General features: G+C 42.8%; 1 protein-coding gene across 3 annotated transcripts in view; it reads right to left on the bottom strand.

The window, feature by feature from the left end:
• LOC140479111 (allantoinase, mitochondrial) overlaps positions 1–21442 on the bottom strand; it is a 41456-nt gene that overhangs the window by 6338 nt on the left and 13676 nt on the right. The window contains exons 3-12 of one of the 3 annotated variants that reach the window (XR_011960942.1): positions 20139–20253; positions 19066–19212; positions 17459–17504; positions 16637–16730; positions 13402–13588; positions 7755–7893; positions 6363–6535; positions 6243–6275; positions 4034–4298; positions 595–923 (exon numbers count right to left, since the gene is read on the bottom strand). Coding sequence is in view for 1 of the 3 variants with exons in the window: in XM_072573042.1 (XP_072429143.1) it covers positions 4161–4298; positions 6243–6275; positions 6363–6535; positions 7755–7893; positions 13402–13588; positions 16637–16730; positions 17459–17504; positions 19066–19212; positions 20139–20253 (1072 nt within the window). In the remaining 2 variants the exon portion in view is untranslated. Of the gene's footprint in view, positions 1–594; positions 4299–6242; positions 6276–6362; positions 6536–7754; positions 7894–13401; positions 13589–16636; positions 16731–17458; positions 17505–19065; positions 19213–20138; positions 20254–21442 lie in introns of those variants that run through there. The other 2 variants (XR_011960941.1, XM_072573042.1) reach the window with 2 other exon arrangements.

The raw sequence follows: 21442 nt of genomic DNA, 5'->3' as shown, positions 1-21442 counted from the left end.
TTCTAAGCTCTGGAAGCCACAGGTAGTTATAGAAATCATCAAAAATAGTTACCTATCCCAGTTTCTTGCAATATACCTGTAGTCCTCCAGCTCACCACTGTAAGAGGCCATCTGAAAAAGTACTTTATAAATGTGATGGCAGTTTCTGCCTCTACCACTATCTCTGATAGTGAGTTCAAATCCATGTTGACTTTTGGGTGAACAATAAGTTCTCTCATTATCCCACAAATCATTCTACCAATTCTTTTGAATCTGTACCTTCTGATGTTTGACCCCTTTGCCAAGGTAAATATATGAATGCAACATCATTAGCAGCCTTACAGGAAAAAAAAAGCTTTATCCTGGAAAGCCACAGGAGCTTTACATTTTGAGGGTGGGAAAATGTATCATCTATATCCTTCTTTATGCTAAAGTTGTTTGATGTATGGGTTGCAATAATATGTTTATAAGTCTGATCTGTGAATGAGCTGCCAGAACAGGCTACAGAAAGAAGTGATTGTGTTTTGTTGTTTCACTTAAATGACAAAGCACAATAACAAGAGGAAACCTAATGAATGTAATGGTTTCCACCAGCAACAAATGGTTAGTCTATTCTAGGCTTTTATTTTATTTTTTATTTGAAGTTCAAACAACGTAGTGTGAAATATGATGCTGATTTGTTACGAGCCTGTTTCATGCTATTGGTGGACTAATATCATCCCAATTATATTCAGACTGGGACTGTTCCCAGTAAGCAAAAGGAGTAGTCAGGTTATTGATTAATCCATCACAATAATTACAGTTCATAGTAGATGGTTGATCGTGGCATGAGCAATATCCTTATTCACTTGGTGCACTTCCACTGTTGTGGTTATCAGACAGAAAGTTGCTGATATGAATGAATTGATGTTTTTAATGCTGGCTAATAGGAGGTTCTTCATTTCCTAGAATATAGCACAGTATAGCACAGTTACAGGCCCTTCGCCCTCAATATTGTGCAGACCTTTTATCCTACTCTTAAGATCAACCTAACCTACATACCCTTCATTTTACTATCATCCATATGCCTTTCTAAGAGTCGTTTAAATGTCCCTAATGTATCTGACTCTACTAGCCCTGCTGGCAGTGCATTCCATGTATCCACATCTGACATCTCCCCGAACCCTTCCTCCAATCACCTTAAAATACGCCCTCTCATGATAGCCGTTTCCACCCTGGGAAAGAGTCTCTGACTATCCACTCTATCGATGCCTGTCATCTTGTACGCCTCTATCAAGTTACCTCTCATCCTCCTTCGCTCCAGTAGGAAAAACCCTAGCTCCCTCAACCTTTCTTCATAAGGCATGCCCTCTAGTCCAGGCAGCATCCTGGTAAATCTCCTCTGCACCCTCTAAAGGTTTCTCGTCCTACCTATAATGAGGTGACCAGAACTGAACACAATATTCCAAGTATGGTCTAACCAGGGCGCTATAGAGCTGCAGCATAAACTTGCAGCTCTTCAATTAAATCCCTGCTCATGAAAGCCAACACACCACACGCCTATTGAACGACCCTATCAAATTGCATGGACATGGACCCCAAGATCCCTTTCTCCTCCACGCTGTCAAGAATCCTGCCTTTAACCCTATATTCTGCATTGAAATGAATCACTTCAGACTTTTCCAGGTTGAACTCCATCTGCCACTTATCAGCCCAGCTCTACATCCTGTCATCCTGTCAATGTCCCATTGAAACCTACAACAGACCTCCACACTGTCCACCACTCCACCCTTCTGTGTCGTCCGAAAACCTACTAACCCACCCTTCCACTTCTTCATCAAAGTCATTTATAAGAATCATAAAGAGCACAGGACCCAGATCAGATCCCTGCGGAACACCACTGGTCACCAAGCTCCAGGCTGAATACTTTCCAACTACTACCATGTCTGTCTTCTATGGGCCAACCAATTCGTTATCCAGACAGTCACACTTCCCTGTATACCATACCTCCTTACTTTCTGAATGAGCCTACCATGGGGAACCCTTATCAAATACCTTGCTAAAATCCGTATACACCACATCCACTGTTCTACATTTATCAATGTGTTTTGTCACATCCTCAAAGAATTCAGTAAGGCTTGTGAGGCATGGCCTGCCCCTCACAAAACCATGCTGACTATCTCTACTCAAACTATGCTTTTCTACATAGTCATAAATCCTATCTTTAGAATCCTCTCCAATAATTTGCCTTCCACTGATGTAAGACTGGTCTGTAATTCCTAGAGTTATCCCTATTCCCTTTCTTGAACAAGGGAATAACAATTGCCCCCCCCCCCCCGCAATCATCTGGTACTACTCCAGTGGACAGTGAGGACGCAAAGATCATTGCCAAAGGTGCAGCAATCTCTTCCCTCACTTCCTGTAGTAACGTTGGGTATATCCCATCTGCTTTAGTGGACTTACCTATCCTTATGTTTTTCAACATTTGCAGCACATTCTCATTTTTAACATCAACCTGTTCAAGTGTATCAACCTGTTTCATGCTGTCCTCACAAATAACAAGGTCCCTCTCACTGATGAATATTGAAGCAAAGTATTCATTAAGGGCCTCCCCTGCCGCTTCCAACTCCAGGCACAAGTTCTCTCCACTATCCTTGATCGGCCCTACCCTCACTCTGGCCATCCTCTTGTTCCTCACATAAGTATAGAATGCCTTCAGATTTTCCTTAATTCTACCCACTAAGGCTTTTTCATGCCGCGTCCTAGCTCTCCTCAGTCCATTCTACATTCCTTCCTGGCTACCTTGTAACCCTCTAGAACCCTGTCTGATCTTTGCCTCCTCAACCTTAGGTAAGCTTCCTTCTTCCTCTTGACTAATGTTCTACATCCCTTTTCATCCAAGGTTCCTTCACCCTACCATCCTTTCCTTGCCTCAGTAGACAAACCAATCCTGCACTATAGCAAGTGCTCCCTAAACAACCTCCACATTTCTGTTGCACATTTTCCTGAGAACATCTGTTCTCAATTTATACTCCACAGTTCCTGCCTATTAGCATAGTAATTCCCCTTCCCCCAATTAAATACTTTCCCATACAGTCTGCTCCTATCTCTGTCCATGACGATAATAAAGGTCAGTGAGTTGTGATTGCTATCACCAAAATGCTGTGATCAAGAAAACTGACACATGGCCTGTTTGTTGCCAAGCACCAAATCCAAGATGGCTTCCCCTCTATTTGGCCTATCTACATATTGAGTCAGAAATCCTTCCTGTACACACCTGACAAAATCTTTTCCATCTAAACTATGTGCATTAAGGAGGTTCCAATCAATATTAGGGAAGTTAAAGTCACCCATGGCAACAGCCCTGTTACTTCTGCACCTTTCCAAAATCTGCCTCCCAATCTGCTCCTTAGTGTCTATGTTGCTGTTGAGGAGTCTGTAGAAAACCCCCAATAAAGTGACTGCTCCTTTCTGACTTCCACCCATACTGACTCAGGAGATGAACCATCTTCAACCTCCCTTTCTGCAGCTGTGATAATGTCCCTGATAAGCAGTGCCATGTCCCCCATCTCTTTTACCTACCTCCCTATTCCTTTTGAAACTTCTAAGCCCTGGAATGTCCAACAACCATCTCTGCCCCTGTGATATCCAAGTGTCCGTAGTGGCCACAATATCGTAGAGACTAGCAGAATTGTGGGACAGGCTTTAGTGTGTGTGGTCAGTATTAATTTCTTGAATTACTTTGTGAGAGCTGGACCTTTATAGTGGTTGTGGCAGAGGTTACCCTGTACAATAATTGGGGCTGGAATGGTGTTCTAGACTTTTTTCCTACTCTCTTCCTTTCTCCACATTTTTATCAGTTTTCATCTTCCATCTCTGTGAGGTAATATGGCTTCCTGGTAGACATGGAAGTATGTGTATTGAAATGCAGTAAACGTCTTAATTCTGTGGGACAGGCTGGGTGAACAAGCAGCATTTTCCCAGCTCTCTTTTCATGTTTGAATATAAAGCGGTGGAGCAGTTATTCCCAGAATCACAGGTGAAAATAACAGACAGAGAAATATCAAGCACTCACCCATGAGCACCCAACAACAGGCATTTCTACGTTTGTGTATACTGGATGCAAGTGTGCTGAAATGAAGTAAGTGGGCTCTGATTAATGCACTTTTGGGAAAGAGCATAAAAGTGAATCTTGATTCCGTTCATAATTGAGCATTATTGATCAGGATGTGTTCTCCCAGGGGTTTGTCAGAGAACTTTCCTTGTAGATATACAATCTTTCCACGGACAATGGTACCAAAAACGTCTCCTTGCAGTTTCTGGCCAAGATATGGGGTCAACTGTAAAGGAAGCAGCATTAGAGTAATTTCTTTTTAAACATTTGTTTGGATAATTGTCTTGAATTGAATGATTTCTATACTTGTAAATGAAGTACCTTCCAATTTTCTTAATAGAGTAGAATCTAAAGAGAATACCTCCAGTCCATTTGGCCCAACAAGTCCACACTGACCCTCTGAAGAGTTACCCTCCTGGACCCATTCCCCTCCCCTATTATTCTACAGTTGCCCTGACTGATGCACTTAATCTACACTTCCCTGAACACTATGGGCAATTTAGCATGCGTATCTTTGGATTGTAGGAAGAAACCAGAGTATCCGGAGGAAACCCACACAGACATTGGGAGAATGTGCAAACGCCACACAGATAGTGACCTGAGGCTGGAATCAAACCCAGATCCCTGACGCTGTGAGGCAGCAGCACTAGCCACCGTACTGCCGTGAATTATGGACAAGTTGCTGTATAACATTCTTAAAACGTCTTGAAATCGTAGAGGCGGAGAATGTTTCCCCTGGCTGCAGAGTTTACAACTTGGGGTCACGTTCTCAGAATAAGGTATCAAGCATTGAGGATAGATGAATTGCAATAGGGTGGCACAGTGGTTAGCACTGCTGCCTCTCAGCAGCAGGGTCCCCTGTTCAATTCTAGCCTCGGGTGACTGTCTGTGTGGAGTTTGCACATTCTCCTCGTCTGTCCCACAGTCTAAAGATGTGCAGGTCAGGTAAATTGGTCATGTTAAATTACCCGTAGTGTAAGGTGCATTAGTCAATATTCAACTTCCTCTCCAAAGGAGACCCATACCTCATGTTACTTGTGTTTCAGTTTATCTTGGGTGTGGAGGGTAGCCTTTTTTATTTTTGATCTTTTCTGTTAATCCAAGGATGACAGCCTCTTAAGTGAATGAACTGGAGAGAGAGGCTGGGGCTATTTTCTCTGGACCGTCGGAGGCTGAGGGGTAACCTTACAGAGGGCATGGATAGGATAAATAGACAAAGTCTTTCCCCTGGGATGCAGGAGTCCAGAACTAGAGGGCATAGGTTTAGGGTGAGGGTGGAAAGATATAAAAGAGTGCTAAGGGGCAACTTTTTCACAGAGGTGGTACTTGTATGGAATGAGCTGCCAGAGGAAGTGGTGGGAGCTGGTACAATTGCAACATCCAAAAAGCATTTGGATGCGTACATGAATGGGAAGGGTTTGGAGGGATATGGACCAGGAGTTGGCAGGTGGGACTAGATTGGGTTGGGATATCTGGTCAACATCGAAGAGTTGGACTGAAGGGTCTGTTTCCATGCTGTACATCTCTATGGCTCCATGATAAATGCTTCTAAATTGCTTCACTGCTTTGGTGAAAGCACCTAATGGGAAACCTGATAGCAGCCTGACTGTTGATTCATTCTGATGAAGATCTTTGTAAGGGATGGAAGGAATTTAATCTACCTTCCATTCACAGGCCTTCAAAGTATGTGACATCAGAGTGCTTAATCCACTTGTTATTTTGCATTAGCACTCTCTGTCTAAGAGTTTCATGATGTGCTTTGATTTATCACTACCTTTTCTTTTAGATCATTGTGGCATCCCACTCCACACTCAATATCAAAACTATTGATATTCTAGGGCTTTCACATTCAACATCCAAAGTTGGTGCCAGTCCTGATGCAGTACATCTCATTTACTGTATTTCGGTCATAAGGCTCACCTTTATACACTCTTATGTCGCCCCGACCCCCAAAACGTCAGTGCTTCAAGGTGGACATCTGTTACCCCGCAACCAGTGCTAAAAGTTCTCTGATTAGCTATGGATGGAATCACACATTTCTTCATGTGGAGAGGAGTTTTGAGAGAGTGCTGAGGTAATGACTTAATGCTAAAAGACAATTATGCAACCCCAAAACAGTTGAAGGAATTCAAAGGAAGAGAAGCTAATAAATTGTAATTGGAGCTCTTACCTTGTTTTTATGATGAATTGAGGTATCTCTCACCTGCAAACAATGATGTTCAATTACTGAAGTTAAAGTCAAACACAGAAGCAACCTCTTGGTGAAATTGATAACATTTTAGTAACCTACCTCAAACTCTCTGTCAGGATCCCATATCACAAGGTCTGCGTCCTTACCAACAACAAGAGAGCCTTTCCTGTTCTCAAGCCCACACAACCTGGCTGTGTTTTTACACATCAAGTTCACCACGTCCTGCAGAGTGAATCCTCGTTGTCGAGCAGAGGTCCAAAACAGAGGAAGACCTTTCAACAGAGTGACATTTTAGACTCTGGGTGATAACAGCTGGTGTTCACTACATACTTGGACAATAGGAAATACCTGCTGTTCAGGTCCTAAATGCTAGTGCATTCTCTGCTGTGTGCCCGGAGGATGGAAAATGGATTACCACTGTCAAAGCCTGACAATGGGAAATGCCACCTGAATAAACATAACATATATAAAGCCATATTCTATTATTTGTTACCACATAAATAGATTCTAATAGTGGTTTAACTAAAGGATTGCAGGATGGTCAATAAGATGTAACATTGGGGCGGCACGGTGGCCCAGCAGTTAGCACTGCTGCCTCACAGCACCAGGGTTCCAGGTTCGCTTCCAGCCTCGGGCGTCTGTCTGTGTGGAGTTTGCACATTCTCCCCGTGTCTGCGTGGGTTTCCGGTGTTCCGGTTTCCTCCAAGAGTCCAAAGATGTGCAGGTCAGGTGAATCGGCCATGCTAAATTGCCCATAGTGTTAGGTGCATCAGTCAGAGGGAATTGAGTCTGTGTGGGTTATTCTTTGGATGGTCAACGCGGAATGGCTGTGCCGAAGGGCCTGTTTCCACACTGTAGGGAATCTAATCTAATATGTGCTAATAGTGCATAACCTTTAGCTACCTGCAATTATGACGTGTATGCAACACTTGGTCATTTATGTTGACATTAAATTATATGTTACCTGTGAAGTCTGTTTATTGACCATACATGGTATATATGTTAACAATACACTAAGCATTTGTTTGGAAGCTCAATTATTGCTGAAGGGTGTTTCATGTCTCCAGGATGTGTCATAGTTCTTCTTGGCAAATACATTAATTGTGAAGTAAGTCATTGTTTATTGCTAAGTGTAGATGCCCAAGGTCAAGGTCTCTCAGACAAAACATTAAAGGATCAGTTAACCAGTTTTGGCAGTATTGGTTTAAAAATAAATGTCAAGACATTTTGAGAGATCTCCCTAGTCTTTCTTTGAATGGCAGCGTGGGACCTTTTTGCATCAGATTGAACTGGCAGGATGACAGAAGACAACATTTAACAATGCAGTACTATTTGGCATTGAAGCATTATGTGTTTACTCTAAAGTAAAATTGGAACACTCCACCTTCTGCCACAGGTAAGGGTGTTACCATCCGATCCGATTGTTAGTAAACAGCACTGCGTGTGTTACCTGTGTTATCTAGTTGAATTTAGCCAACAGATCTGACTCACCAAATTGCAGAGAAGAAATTCCTCCCCATGCTTTGAGGAAGTCTCCAGACTGCAACAGTTTAAGGTCTGCAGTGCATGGAGAATGATCAGAGACCACCATGTCTATCTTTCCAGCTTTCAGTGCAGACCACAGCTGTTCCTGTGTGGGACAAAGTGTTTCAATAAATGCCACCATGGGTGAAGACACTATGAATACCAATAATCCTATTTGATGCTTTATTGTATCAACACCTCTCAAGGTAGGGTTATGAACAACTCCCAGGCAAGGTTCCCCAATTTGTTATGGTATTAGACGTGCCCCAAATTCTTACATTTGGAGGTGGCATGGTGGCTCAGTGGTTAGCATCAGGGACCCGGGTTCGATTCCAGCCTCCGGTGACTGTGCAAACTCCACACAGACATTCTCCCTGTGTCTGTGCAAGTTTACTCCAAGTGCTCCGGTTTCTTCCCACAGTCCAAAGATGTGCAGGTTAGATGAATTGGCAATGCTAAATTGCCTATAGTGTTCAGGGATGTGTAGGTTTGGTGCATTAGTAAGGAGTAAAATGTAAGGTGGGGGAATGGGTCTGGGAGGGTAACTCTTCAGAAGGTCGATGTGGACATGTTGGACTGAAAGGATTGTTTCCACACTGTCAGGAATCATAGAATCCCTAGTTAGGTGGTATGAACAGTCTGTCACCCCTGTATTCGCCTCCCTTGTTACTAACCAACACCCCCCCACCCCACCCCCACCAACCAAACCATTATCACCCACCAGTTAGGAGCAACGAGCTTAACTAAACAGAATTCCTTCCCTCATGAGTATCTTTCTCTTAGATCAAAAGAAGCTTTTTTGTAAAGGAGCCAATTCAAGCAGGCTTTCTTAGTGATAAAATTAATAAATTTATTAAATGCAATAAGAAATAATAACACAGATTAGAAATGAGTCTACAAAAGATAAAGCTAAAAGATATCGAGTTCAGTCTTCGGGTTGCTCATGAAGAGTACCTCAGATCATTATCAGTTAAGCACTTGATTGGGACTCTTGACTTAGCAGGTTAGTAGAACTTCTTTTGTCAGGTTTCCTTTTAACTGTGACTAGCAGCATTAGCGTCATTCTTTTATCCTGTTTTCATGGCTAGCTTTCTGATGAAGAGCTTATGATCAATACATCGATTCTCCTCGGATGCTGCCTGACCAGCTGTGCTTTTCCAGCACCACACTCTTTGACTCTGATCTCCAGCATCTGCAGTGCTCACTTGCTCCGAGTTTTCTGACTAGCTGATTTTGAGCACTCTGAGTGAGAGAAACATTTACTTGCAATGCAGGGGTAACTAATGGGTGGTTCTTTGACTATGACATTCATAGCATGTAATAATTGAACCCCGGCTAGTACATAAGATTACCTAAGCCCTCCGGTGCACACAATCTCCTTTTCTCACAAGTACACCATCTTCCACAAGAGTACATAGACCAAGGTTGCAGTAGTTTTTAAATTCTGTGTATTCTTGAAAGGGGCTTGCGTAAAACTGAGGGGAGGTGATGGTGTGAGACCAGGCACTGGACCAGTAATCTAGATCCCAGGCTAATGTTCTGGGGACATGAATTTAACTCCCACCATGACAGTCAAATGTGAATTAATCAACATTTGGAATTATAAACCAGTCTAATGGTAATCATGTTGATTGTCATAAAAATCTATCTGGTTCACTGATGTCCTTTTGGGAAGGATATCTGCATCCTTGCCCAGTCTGACCTCCATGTGACTGTAGACACACAGTAATGTAGTTGATTCTTAAATGCCCCCTGAAATAGTTGGTGAGCCACTTGAGGAGAATTTGGGATGGACATTGAATGCTGGCCCTGCCAGTGGCACACCTCCTGTGAGGGAAGAAGAAATCCCTTTGCTGAGAATGCTGTCTTTTCTCCCTTCTGCTCACAGTCTGAGATGCACATTGAAAGGAATTTCCCTGTTTATTGTGCATTTCTCCTTTTAAGTCCATTCATTTGAAGTCTCTATGACACCTCATTTGGTGTGAAATTCCAGGATTACTCTCTCTCCAGACACTACTAAATTTACATACACGGTCATCTTTCAACTGTATGTCCTTTATTAGAAAGTGTTTAAGAAAGTATGTGTTCCTCTGTTGTCATAACAGTAGTTTGCACAATAGATCTATTTTTGGAGTATAGTACAATTGTTATGGCAGCAAATAAAGTCGAAACGTTGTGAGTTTGGCATTTTGGACAATGCTCTGGCCTATTTCCATTCTCTAAGCCCTTTTGTCAGTTCCACTGTTCTGACTTGACCTCATCTTGCTCCCTGGATGTATTTGAGCTGCACAATTTTCCTAATTTATTTAGTATGGCTACTCACCTCCTCAGTAAAATGGCAACGTAATTAAGAAAATCAAAATCAAGTATTGTTGACTCTGACTCCCAACATTTGAAAGACTTAAGGAAGGTAGAGTACTGAGCAGAAACTGTTTACATATAAATGCAAATAGTGTAAGAATTGAAAATAAGAGATTCCCATCTACAATTTCACACATGAGGAATGATTACCCTTTACAAGTGGGCTTCATGTTGGTTTGCTTCCCTTCCCTACCACACTCTCCACATTCCCCGGGATAGATTTTATTTACACCTTTGTCCCTGTTTTATTTGGTGTGGCTCCTTCATCCCTGGGTTAATGAGTTTTTACTTCAGCCATTTTGTACCTTTCAGTAGGGGTGACAATGTACTGCAGGGTTTGGGAGCAGGAAGGGACCTGTTCCCATTCAGTGCAGCCCAGTTGGAGTCGGGGATGGGAATTTGGCAATCAGCCACATTACCATCCAACCACCAATCCTCCCACTCCCACAACACACTATTGTTGGTGAGTGAAGAAAGTCATGGAGGAGTGACCTCATCTCAGTTTGCTGTAAAAACAGTGAAGAGAGCATTTTACATTGAGTGGCAATGCTGCCTGAGGTCAAATAGCTTGCTTACAGAGTTATTGAGTTATAGATTAATAGAAATACACAGCGCAAAAACAGACCCTTCTGTCCAACTTGTCCATACTGACTAAATATCTTAAATTAATCTAGTCCCAATTTCTAGCATTTGGCCCATATCCCTCTAAACCCTTCCTATTCACATACCCACCCAGATGCCTTTTTTATGTTGTATTCATACCAGCCTCCAGCACTTCATTTGGCAGCTCATTCCATATATGCACCATCCTTTGTGTGAAAATATTATTTCTTAGGTCCCTTTTAAATCTTTCTCCTCTCACCTTTAACCTATCCCGTCTAGATTCTGATTCCCCCACCTGAGGGAAAAGACCTTAGCTATGTATCCTATCCACACCCCTCATGATTTTATAAACAACTGTAAGGTCACCCCGCAGCCTCTGACGCTGGCGGGAAAATGTCCCCAGCCTATTCAGCTTCTCCCTATAGCTCAAACCCTTCAACCACGGCAAGATCCTTGTAAATCTTTTCTGTACCCTTTCAAGTTTCACAATATCCTTCTGATAGGCAGACGACCAGAATTGCATGTAATATTCCAAAAGTGGCCCAACCAATACCCTGTACAGCTGCAACATGACCTCTCAACTCCTATACTCAGTACACTGACTAATAGAGGCAAGTCTACCAAATACCTTTTTCTCTATCCTGTCTACCTGTGACACCACTTTCAAGGAACTGTGAACCTGCATGCCAAAGTGTCTCTGTTCAGCAACACTCCCCAGGACTTTACCATTAAATATATAAGTTTTGCCCTGAGTTGCCTTTGTAAAATGCAGCACCTCACATTCATCTAAATTAAATTTCATCAGTGTTCCTTGGCCCATTGGCCCATCTGATCAAGATCCTGTTGTACTCTGAGGTAATCGTTGCTGTCCACTACACCTCCAATTTTGGTGTCATCTGCAAACTTAACAATTATACATCCTATATTCACATCTAAATTGTTTATATAAATGGTGAAAAGCAGTGGGCTAGGTGCTGAACCTTGTGGCATACCACTGGTCACAGGCCTCCAGTCTGAAAATCAACCCTCCACCACACCCTCTGGAACAATGGCTAGCTGGGCAAAGGAGTTGCAGAAATCGGCATTCAGTGGCCAAGGTCGCTTCAACCGAGGTGAGGCCACCAGCTGCCACCCCCACCCACACCAAATGACCTCATGCTCAAGTTTGCAAGTTGGTGAGAAAGCTGTTTGATAGGAAATTGCGGACACGTGTTCACCCATTATTGAGAGACCTGGTCTTTTATTAGTTTTTTGGTTTTCGAGGGCGGGGGGGGGGGGGTGGTTGTGGAATGTGATCGAGAGTGGAAAATAGGGCTTGTGTGCCAATGGCGTGTGAGGTGATCGGGGAGGACCAACCCCGATATTAGTGGTAATTAGCCCTTTCAGTGCTGCAGCCCTTACTATGGGAACACTATATTGCAGCAGCTTTTTTGGGAACCAGAAACTAAAACAATGGGTGATCAGTTACTGTAGCACAGAACAATGGGGTGATGTGGGTGACAGATTAGCAGATTTGAACTCAGAAAAGGTCATTTGTGCAATCCTCCCAATAATCTCACAGTCTGAACCTATTATCGATGTCTAATCTTGATGCAAACATTGTATCAATTTATGGACTACCAGCTCCTCTTGCCCAGGCTAATGATATTATTCTTCTTCCACTGCAAAACAGATCCCTGCCAGATCACAGCCACCAGAATACTGGAAAACGTGAAAGATCCAACTGGATCTCCTCTTTCTCTGATCCAATCATTGGATCAGAGAAAGAGTAGATCCAGTTGGTTGTGATAAGATCTAGAAGGGGATGGTGAACAGGGTAGGTGGCTTCTGCTGTTTGAAAATGGATTAGAATAAGACTGATTGCAACTGGATGCCAACACCATGAGGAGTTCGTCAGGGACGTAGGAGGAGAGTTCAGAGAGGTACCTGATGAAACCCAGCGACGGCTGCAATTAAAAGATTTGTTGGACGTTAGATTTAGGTGGAGCTCATGTATCAGATTAAAAGCTGCTTCTTGCTGGAGTGTTTAAAAACTGCTCCTGCCTGGTAGTGGCACTCAAGTTTTGATTGAATTCAATTAAGAGTTGTGCTGAAAAGTCATAGAGCCATAGAGATGTACAGCACGGAAACAGACCCTTTGGTCCAACTCGTCCATGCCGACCAGATATCCCAGCCCAATCTAGTCCCACCTGCCAGCACCAGGCCCATCCAGATGCCTTTTAAATGTTGTAATTGTACCAGCCTCCAGCACTTCCTCTGGCAGCTCATTCCATACACGTACCACGCTCTGCGTGAAAAAGTTGCCCCTTAGGTCTCTTTTATATATTTCCCCTCTCGCCCTAAACCTATGCCCTCTAGTTCTGGACTCCCCGACCCCAGGGAAAAGACTTTGTCTATTTATCCTATCAATGCCCCTTATGATTTTATAAACCTCTCAAAGTGACATTTGCAGACACAGTGGATGCTGACACAATTCCCAATTCAGATATTTGTAACTTTGGAAAACATGCAGGTCAAGAAGGGAATCTTGTTATCAGGGTCCACTTTGGGCACAGGGAGTTTGACAATCAAATCCCTCCCCTGGACTTTGTGATTTGAACTCCGGGTCATCTTTGTTTTGAAATAACTGAATTAAATGAGGAATCCATACCTGATTGCTCCTTGTCCTAATTGGAGGACAACACTTGTAGTGTGTGGCACCGTGTAGTATGTCTTCAGCAGCTAGTGAGAGATAGTGATGAGTGGTTTCAACAGTAAGCATAGCCCCTGCTCTACGGGCTTCATTTATGATGGGTAGGGCTTCCGCAGTGGAAAGATGGACAATATGACAGTGAACCCTGGAACAGAGAAAGCAAATGTGGCTTCCAACTGTAGCATTCTTTTACTGACAAGCCAAACAGATGCTGAAAGATATGCTTCAACTGTGACTTCTTGGAAACTTGAGAATGGATGCTGACCTTTCAACTGGCTCTGGGCGAGGGGGTTCATGAGATGTCTCTTTCATAGGGAAATTGGGGTGGGGGGCAGCAGTAATTTAGGGAAGTGCTCAACCACAAATTTAAACGCAGCCCAGGGATGATGAAGTCCGAGCCATCTCATATGCATCAACCTGGTGATTTGTCTGGGTCGAGTGAGGAGTTGATGAATTAGCATTTAGTTCCCATAGGTTGGTGCACACACATCCTGTATGCAGTGGATAACTCAGATTCTGATGCATTCTTGGGAGACTTTCACAGGGAGCATAGCGCAGACCTATTTTGGATTAATACAGATCATAAAATGCAGTTGGAGTTTTTCTAGACTCGTATTTACAACTGGAAACAAAATTAGATTAGATTAGATTAGATTACAGCGTGGAAACAGGCCCTTCGGCCCAACAAGTCCACACTGACCCGCCGAAGCACAACCCACCCATGCCCCTACATTTACCCCTTACCTAACACTACGGGCAATTTAGCATAGCCAATTCACCTGACCTGCACATCTTTGGACTGTGGGAGGAAACCCACGCAGACACGGGGAGCTTGTGCAAACTCCACACAGTCAGTCGCCTGAGGCGGGAATTGAACCCGGGTCTCAGGCGCTGTGAGGCAGAAGTGCTAACCACTGTGCCACTGTGCTGCCCACAAATTGCTGGAAAAGCTCAGCAGGACAGTCTGCATCTAGAATCCCTACAATGTGGAAACAGGCCCTCCAGTGTAACAAGTCCATACCAACACTCCTAAGGATAACACACCCAGACCCATTCCCCTACCCAATGCATCCGGAACACTATGGGCAATTTAGCATAGCCAATTCACCTACCCTGCACATCTTTGGATTGTATGAGGAAATCCAGACAGACTCAAAGAGAATGTGCAGACTCCACACAGACAGTTGCCCAAGGCTGGAATTGAACCCAGGTCCCTGGTGCTGTGAGGCAGCAGTGCTAACCACTGAGCTATTGTGCCACCAATCAATGGAGTGAAAACAGAGGGTTGAAAGATCCTCCTTAAGAATGGACCAAAAACGTTAACTCTGTTTTCTCTACCTAGATGCTGCCTGACTCACTGAGTTTTCCAAGCAACTTCTGTTTTTGTTTCTGATTTGCAGCGTTCTTTGGGTTGTTTTTGGTTAGGATATGTATTTGGTTCAATCAGTTGTGTTCCGAACAAAAAAATGGGAAGAAGAAAACTTTAGTTTGTTTATTTCATTTGGTGGGTAGTATCCTATGTAGGATAAAGAGAGTGTGGTAATGTTACTGGGCAAATAATGCAGTGACCCAGGCTAATACTGTGAGAACTTGGTTCAAAGCTCACTGTGGCAACTAGTGGAATTTACATTCAATTAATTTTAAAAGAAAATCTGGAAATGGTGACTGTGAACATTGATTTTTCGTAAAAACTCAAATGGTTCACTAATGCTCTTTAGAGGCATTACATTGTCCAGGCCTGGTATATGAATAAATGAAGGTGAAAGCCAAACAGTAGTATCCCAGCTCAATATGAACATATATAGTTCAATAGAATGTTAATTTGATAAGTACACAGCTCCCCCCTCTTTATTTCACTCCAATTTCCTTTCCTTACTTTCTTTTCAGTTACATAAATACAGAACAATCTCGATTATCTGAAGATCAATTATCCGAATTTTGGATTATCCAAACAAGATCTCAAGGTCCCGTGAAAACATTACATCAAAGAGGTGTTACCGACTTTTGTTTACAATGATTAAAAGTGAATTCAGATTACCTGTACTGAACAGTATAGTCACGGAAGAACAGTGGGAAAGTACGGACACCAACAGATATCGTTACCTCCTCTTGTCCCCATTAATGAAGCTATTGACTGCGGCTTTTCACCTCAGTGAATTTTATTTAGACAAAGAGTGATTTGACTTGTGAAATATTAAGCAATATCCAGTATTTGTACACAATTCTGGTCTCCTTCCTATTGGAAAGATGCTGTGAAACTTGAAAGGGTTCAGAAAAGATTTACAAGGATGTTGCCAGGGTTGGAGGATTTGAGCTACAGGGAGAGGCTGAACAGGCTGGGGCTGTTTTCCCTGGAACGTCAGAGGTTGAGGGGTGACCTTATAGAGGTTTACAAAATTATGAGGGGCATGGATAGGATAAATAGACAAAGTCTTTTCCCTGGGGTGGGGGAGTCCAGAACTAGAGGGCATAGGTTTAGGGTGAGAGGGGAAAGATATAAAAGGGACCTAAAGGGCATCTTGTACACACAGAGGGCGGTACGTGTATGTACCAGAGGAAGTGGTGGAGTTTGGTACAATTGCAACACTTAAAAGGAATTTGGATGGGTATATGAATAGGAAGGGTTTGGAGGGATATGGGCCGGGTGCTGGCAGGTGGGACTAGACTGGGTTGGGATATCTGGTCAGCATGGATGGGTTGGACCGAAGGGTCTGTTTCCATGCTGTACATCTCTATGACTCTATGAATTAAATAAAAACTCTATAAATATGCTTTTTTCCATAATTATGTTCAGTATGGCTTCCTTTGTTTACAATCAGATCAGTTATCTGAACAATCAGTACCCGAACAAAATACACCCCACCTGTCTTGTTCAGATAATCGAGGTTGTTCTGTACTCACTTTCCCCGCTCCAGTTGTTCTATTTAGTCATGTGCTTTGAAAAATTTTTGCAACCATCAGAAAAATTATTGATACAGGCAACACTTCTCTCCCAGTAGATTCCAGACATAGAGTCATCCTAGCACAGAAACAGACCCTTCGGATCAACCAGTCCATGCCAAATATAATCCCACACTAAACTAGTCCTACCTGCCTGCTCCTGGACCATATCCCTCTAAACCTTTCAGTATTTCAGAGGGTTATTTTTCAGTGCAGTGATCGGGCTTTCTTTGTAGTTAAATAAATACCTTACCGATACTGGAGGCAAAGTTTAATGACTATTCGAATGGCTTCCACCTCCATCTCATCAGGTCGGGTCATCAGGAATGTTGTGTAATCACGGGGGTCTGAGGAACCAAGGGATAGAGTCACGTGTGACATATAGAAAAAGAAATGGAGAACAGTGAGACGAGTAAAGAGTGAATCAGAGACAGGGATAATCTAGTACACAGGATTGTAGTCTGCTCAGTTGACCACTGGCAGTTCACCACTTTCTCAAAGGTGGTTAGGACTGGGCAATAAATGTTATCCTAACACACGTTGATGTACATTCGACATTGCTCACATTGGTGTGTGTTGTACATGGCTCTTGTATATATTGTACATGATCCATGTTGGGTATATTTCTCCATAGCTCACACTATGTATATTCAACCTGGCCCAGGTTGCTGTGTACTATGCATGGTCCATATGGTGTGTACAGTTCATGTTAGTTTATGTTGATCATTGGTCATGTTGACGATTACTGCAGCCCATGCTGCTGGAGGGATATGTTTTGGCCAGGTCACCAGGAAGAATCCATTTGGCTAGAACACTTGAGAATACAGCCAGGGCCTCATCCACCTTCTGAACGGTGCACATGGAAATGGGAATGGGCATCTAATAGTGTTGGTTGTCAGCTCTAAGCCTACTTATACATTATTATTCTTGCAAGTAATTACATTTGATATCTCTCTTAAAGTAAAACAAGTTCTAAACAATCCAACAATTGGACAAAAACATTTTCAGGATATATGACTGGTAGCTTGATTTTTGCACACCTCTTTCTCATTGTGCTTTCATTTCTTGTACTTACTGTTTAATGGAGGGGTCACATGTTCCAACTCTCTCTCTGCATGAAACTGACAAAACAATGCATATTCAGTTAACTATTTCATGCTTATGCAATGCCACTACTTGGATGACTTTCCAGTTTATTACCCCTAATGGTAGGTAGGGTCAGATAAAAATAGGCTAGGTCCTGAAAATATCTTATACACTAGCCCATCAACCACTCCCCAGACATGTAAAACGCTGATGGAGTCTGTTATAATATCGTAAGATTAACCAATGAGTCCCTTTTAAAGTAAGGTTTCAGTTGAGGAGGCGTATCTCATTGCATTGAATAAAGTGATAGTTATATGCTGTAATCAGAAAATAAAGAATGGGGCACATTTGGTTTTACTATCAATTGGAAAAGTCTGTGTTTGAACCACATCATCCTGATTCACAGACTAATCTACCAGTGAGGTTTATACATGATAAGACTCCAAATGCAGAACTGAAAAGGATGAGTAAGTAATTCTTGGTAATGTTTGAGAGAAGAGATTTTACCAAGTTAAGCACTGAAATCGATAGACAGAATGAACATAGAAGTTCATACATAGATTATAGGTTTAAATTTCTGAAGTTGCAGCCTGCAAGCTTCTGGCTGAACCTAGCTGAGATCATTACCCAATACAGCGTGCTCAGAGAGGAGAAGCTGGGAGTTTTTCCTTCACTCAGTTTTACAGCAGTGTGATTCAGAATACAGTGACTGGCCAGGGTTTTCATTTGTGTCCCCAATGTCTGTGAATAAAGTGAATTAACAGAAATGACAAGCTAGTGGAGTCATAAACAGCAAATAGGATTCTATTCAACAAACCCTTCGTCAAACGTCGAGAGCTGAGAATGCAGCCTGACCTCTGGAAATAAAGACTTTTAGGGCCCTTGATTTCACACGAGGGTTAGAATTCCTGGCTCGTTGCTTCAGTGCTGCCTATCTAAGGGTTTCACAGTGACAAAGCTTAATACTGGATCTGAATGCCCATAGGTTGCCTTCATGTAGGACTGATGAAGGAGCAGTGCTGCGAAAGCCAGAACTTCCAGTTGAACCTGTTAGATTATAACCTGGTGTTGTGTGGTTTTTGACTTTTTAATATTACTTTTAACTTTGTCCACCTCAGTCCAACACCGGCTCCACCATATCATACGTATTGTTAGAATAACTTACCAGTCAGCCTAGTCCATAGTTTTATCACAAGCTGAACACTTGACTGTTGACCTTTATTGTTTAGAGTCGCAGGACGGCTGTGGTGTGTATATTTCTTTTTTTTTTGAGATTACTTACAGTGTGGAAACAGGCCCTTCAGCCCAACAAGTCCACATTGACCCGCCGAAGCACAACCCACCCAGACCCCTACATTTATCCCTTCACCTAACACTACGGGCAATTTAGCATGGCCAATTCACCTGACCTGCACATCTTTGGACTGTGAGAGTTAACTGGAGCACCCGGAGGAAACTCACACAGACACAGGGAGAATGTGCAAACTCCACACAGTCAGTCGCCTGAGGTGGGAAATGAACCCGGGTCTCTGGCGCTGTGAGGCAGCAGTGCTAACCACTGATAGAAGGAGACAGATAGAGAAGTTGTATATTTACCAGTAACACCCGGCCTGTGCCCTTCAGTTGAGCCAAGGCTGGCTGCAGATCTGCTTCAGTAACAGCAGGGAATTCGTCCACTCCACTGTGAATGAGGAAACACTTGAAGCCTGGGACCCCCGCCTTAATCATGGGGCGCAGTGCAGACTAGAAATAAAGGAGAGGGGTTAATGTATGTAATGTGTTATCCAGTTATCTGACTGGTGACAGGCACAGCCTTCAGTTTAAACTTTACTTTTGAGTCACAGAAAAACATAGAAAATAGGTGCAGGGGTAGGCCATTTGGCCCTTCGAGTCTGCACCACCATTCAGTACGATCATGGCTGATCATACAATTTCAGTATCCCATTCCCACTTTGTCTCCGTACCCCTTAATCCCTTTAGTTGTAAAGGCCACATCCAGCTCCCTCTTGAATATATCTAACGAACTGGCCCCAACAGCTTTCTGAATTGCACAGGTTCACAACTCTCTGAGTGAAGAAATTCTTCCGCATCTCAGTCCCAAATGGTTTACCTCTTACTTTTAGCCTGATATCTGTTTTGGCAGGGTTTCTCTTTGCCCCAGACTCTGATTACTTAAAGGGCAGAAAAAGCTCAATTGGGCAATGGCATTGATGTTTCACCACGATAGTGAGCACTCCAATTTAAATCAGAATCAAGGCATCAGTCAAATATTGAATGAGAGACACTGGAAATTCCTGCAAGGTACGTAGGCCTAGAGTCTTGTAATTGTGGCTTCTAAACCAGCCACCCCTCCTATCCAGTCCCCCTTAATCCCATTGCTTGCTGAGAATCTCAATCAACACAGGTGAAAATTGAGGAAGTGGGAGCAGAAATTCACTTTCCCACCTTCAAATAGCTGGAAGTTTGGGATATGGAGTTCTGTCCCCAAATTTCACACTTACAAGTTCATTTTCCCTCATCACTTCAGTGACTCTTGACATGCTGAGTTACTCAATGCTGCTATTTGGTGACAAATTAAAATGCATGAATTATGATATGAAGACAACTGAAACCATGCAGTCAGATTAATCTGTTCATAGTGAAGGTTTAATACTTTTTAAAAGGTTCACCTGGTTGCCTGGGACAATGCCTCCCCAAAACACAGTATCAACAAAACACTTGTCTCTAGCCGCATGCAGTTTTGTTTGGAAGTTTTCTAACGTAGTTGTTGGTGGGATACTGTTCCTGCACATGAAAGTAAACAGAGATTCAGTTTGATTAACTTGAACACAAATCTATCATATTAATATGTTATTAGAGTTTGGGCACAAATCTATGCACTGGCACAGTATGGGAGTTTTTTAAAATTCATTTGGAGGACATGTATCACTGTTAAAACCAGCATCTATTGGACTTGAGAAATTAATGTTGAGTTGCTTTCTTAAGTGATAGTGATCCACAGTACTGTTCTGGAGGGAGTGGGACAGTGACCCTGGAGGAATAATGATATATTTCCAAGTCAAGAAGAGGAACTTTCAATCGTTGTGTTTCAATGGTCCTTGTCCTTTGAATGTCAGAGATCATCACATACTTATTGTTGAAAGAAGTTTGGCAAGTTGCTGCAGTACGTCTTGTGTATGATACTGTTGCCAATGTGCACCAGTATTGAAGGGAGTGAACATTAAAGATGGTGGTTAGCATGCAGGCAGGCAGGCTGTTTTGTCCCGAATGGAGTTGAGATTCTTGTCTGTGGTTGGAACTTCTCTTTGTTATCCGGCCAAGCAGAGAGTTTTTCAGCACATTCCTGAGTTGTGCCTTGTAGATTGTGGAATTCTTTGGTGAGTTAGATGAGTTACTTGACACTTAATTACCAGCATTTGATCTGCTCTTGTAGCCACAATATTTTTGTGTTGGTCCCTTTAAATGTTTGGTCAATGGTAACCCCTCACTGGAGATTTTGGTCTCAATGGGATATGGTTAGACTCCCTGTGGTTGGAAGTTGTGACATTATCAGGCATTAATATGATTAAAATATTAATTGTCACTTGTCAGTTAAGGTCTGAAGTTTATTCAGGTCTTTCCTCACTTGAACCCAAGGAATCCGAGGAAATGGAAGTGGAAATGGATCAGAACATTGAGGAATCATCAGCAAACATGTCCACATTTGACTTCATGATGGAGGGAAGGTCATTGATAAAGCAGCTGAAGATGGTTGAGCCTAACATGCTACCGTAGGGACCTCCTGGAGTGGAGATAAACCTCCAAATAACCACAATCCATTTTTTTTGTGTTAGAAATTACTCCAGCCAGAGTTTTTCCCTGATGCCCATTGACTTCAATGTTGCTGGGACACCTTGATGTCAAAGGCAGTCATCTCACCTCACATTTGGAATTCAGCTCTTTCTTTCCAAACTGGACAAAGGCTGCAATGACG

The sequence above is a fragment of the Chiloscyllium punctatum genome, chromosome 6 (assembly GCF_047496795.1).
Source record: "Chiloscyllium punctatum isolate Juve2018m chromosome 6, sChiPun1.3, whole genome shotgun sequence".
NCBI lineage: Eukaryota > Metazoa > Chordata > Chondrichthyes > Orectolobiformes > Hemiscylliidae > Chiloscyllium > Chiloscyllium punctatum.
Note: the sequence above shows the minus strand (reverse complement) of the source record. Positions and strands in the feature narration are given on the sequence as shown.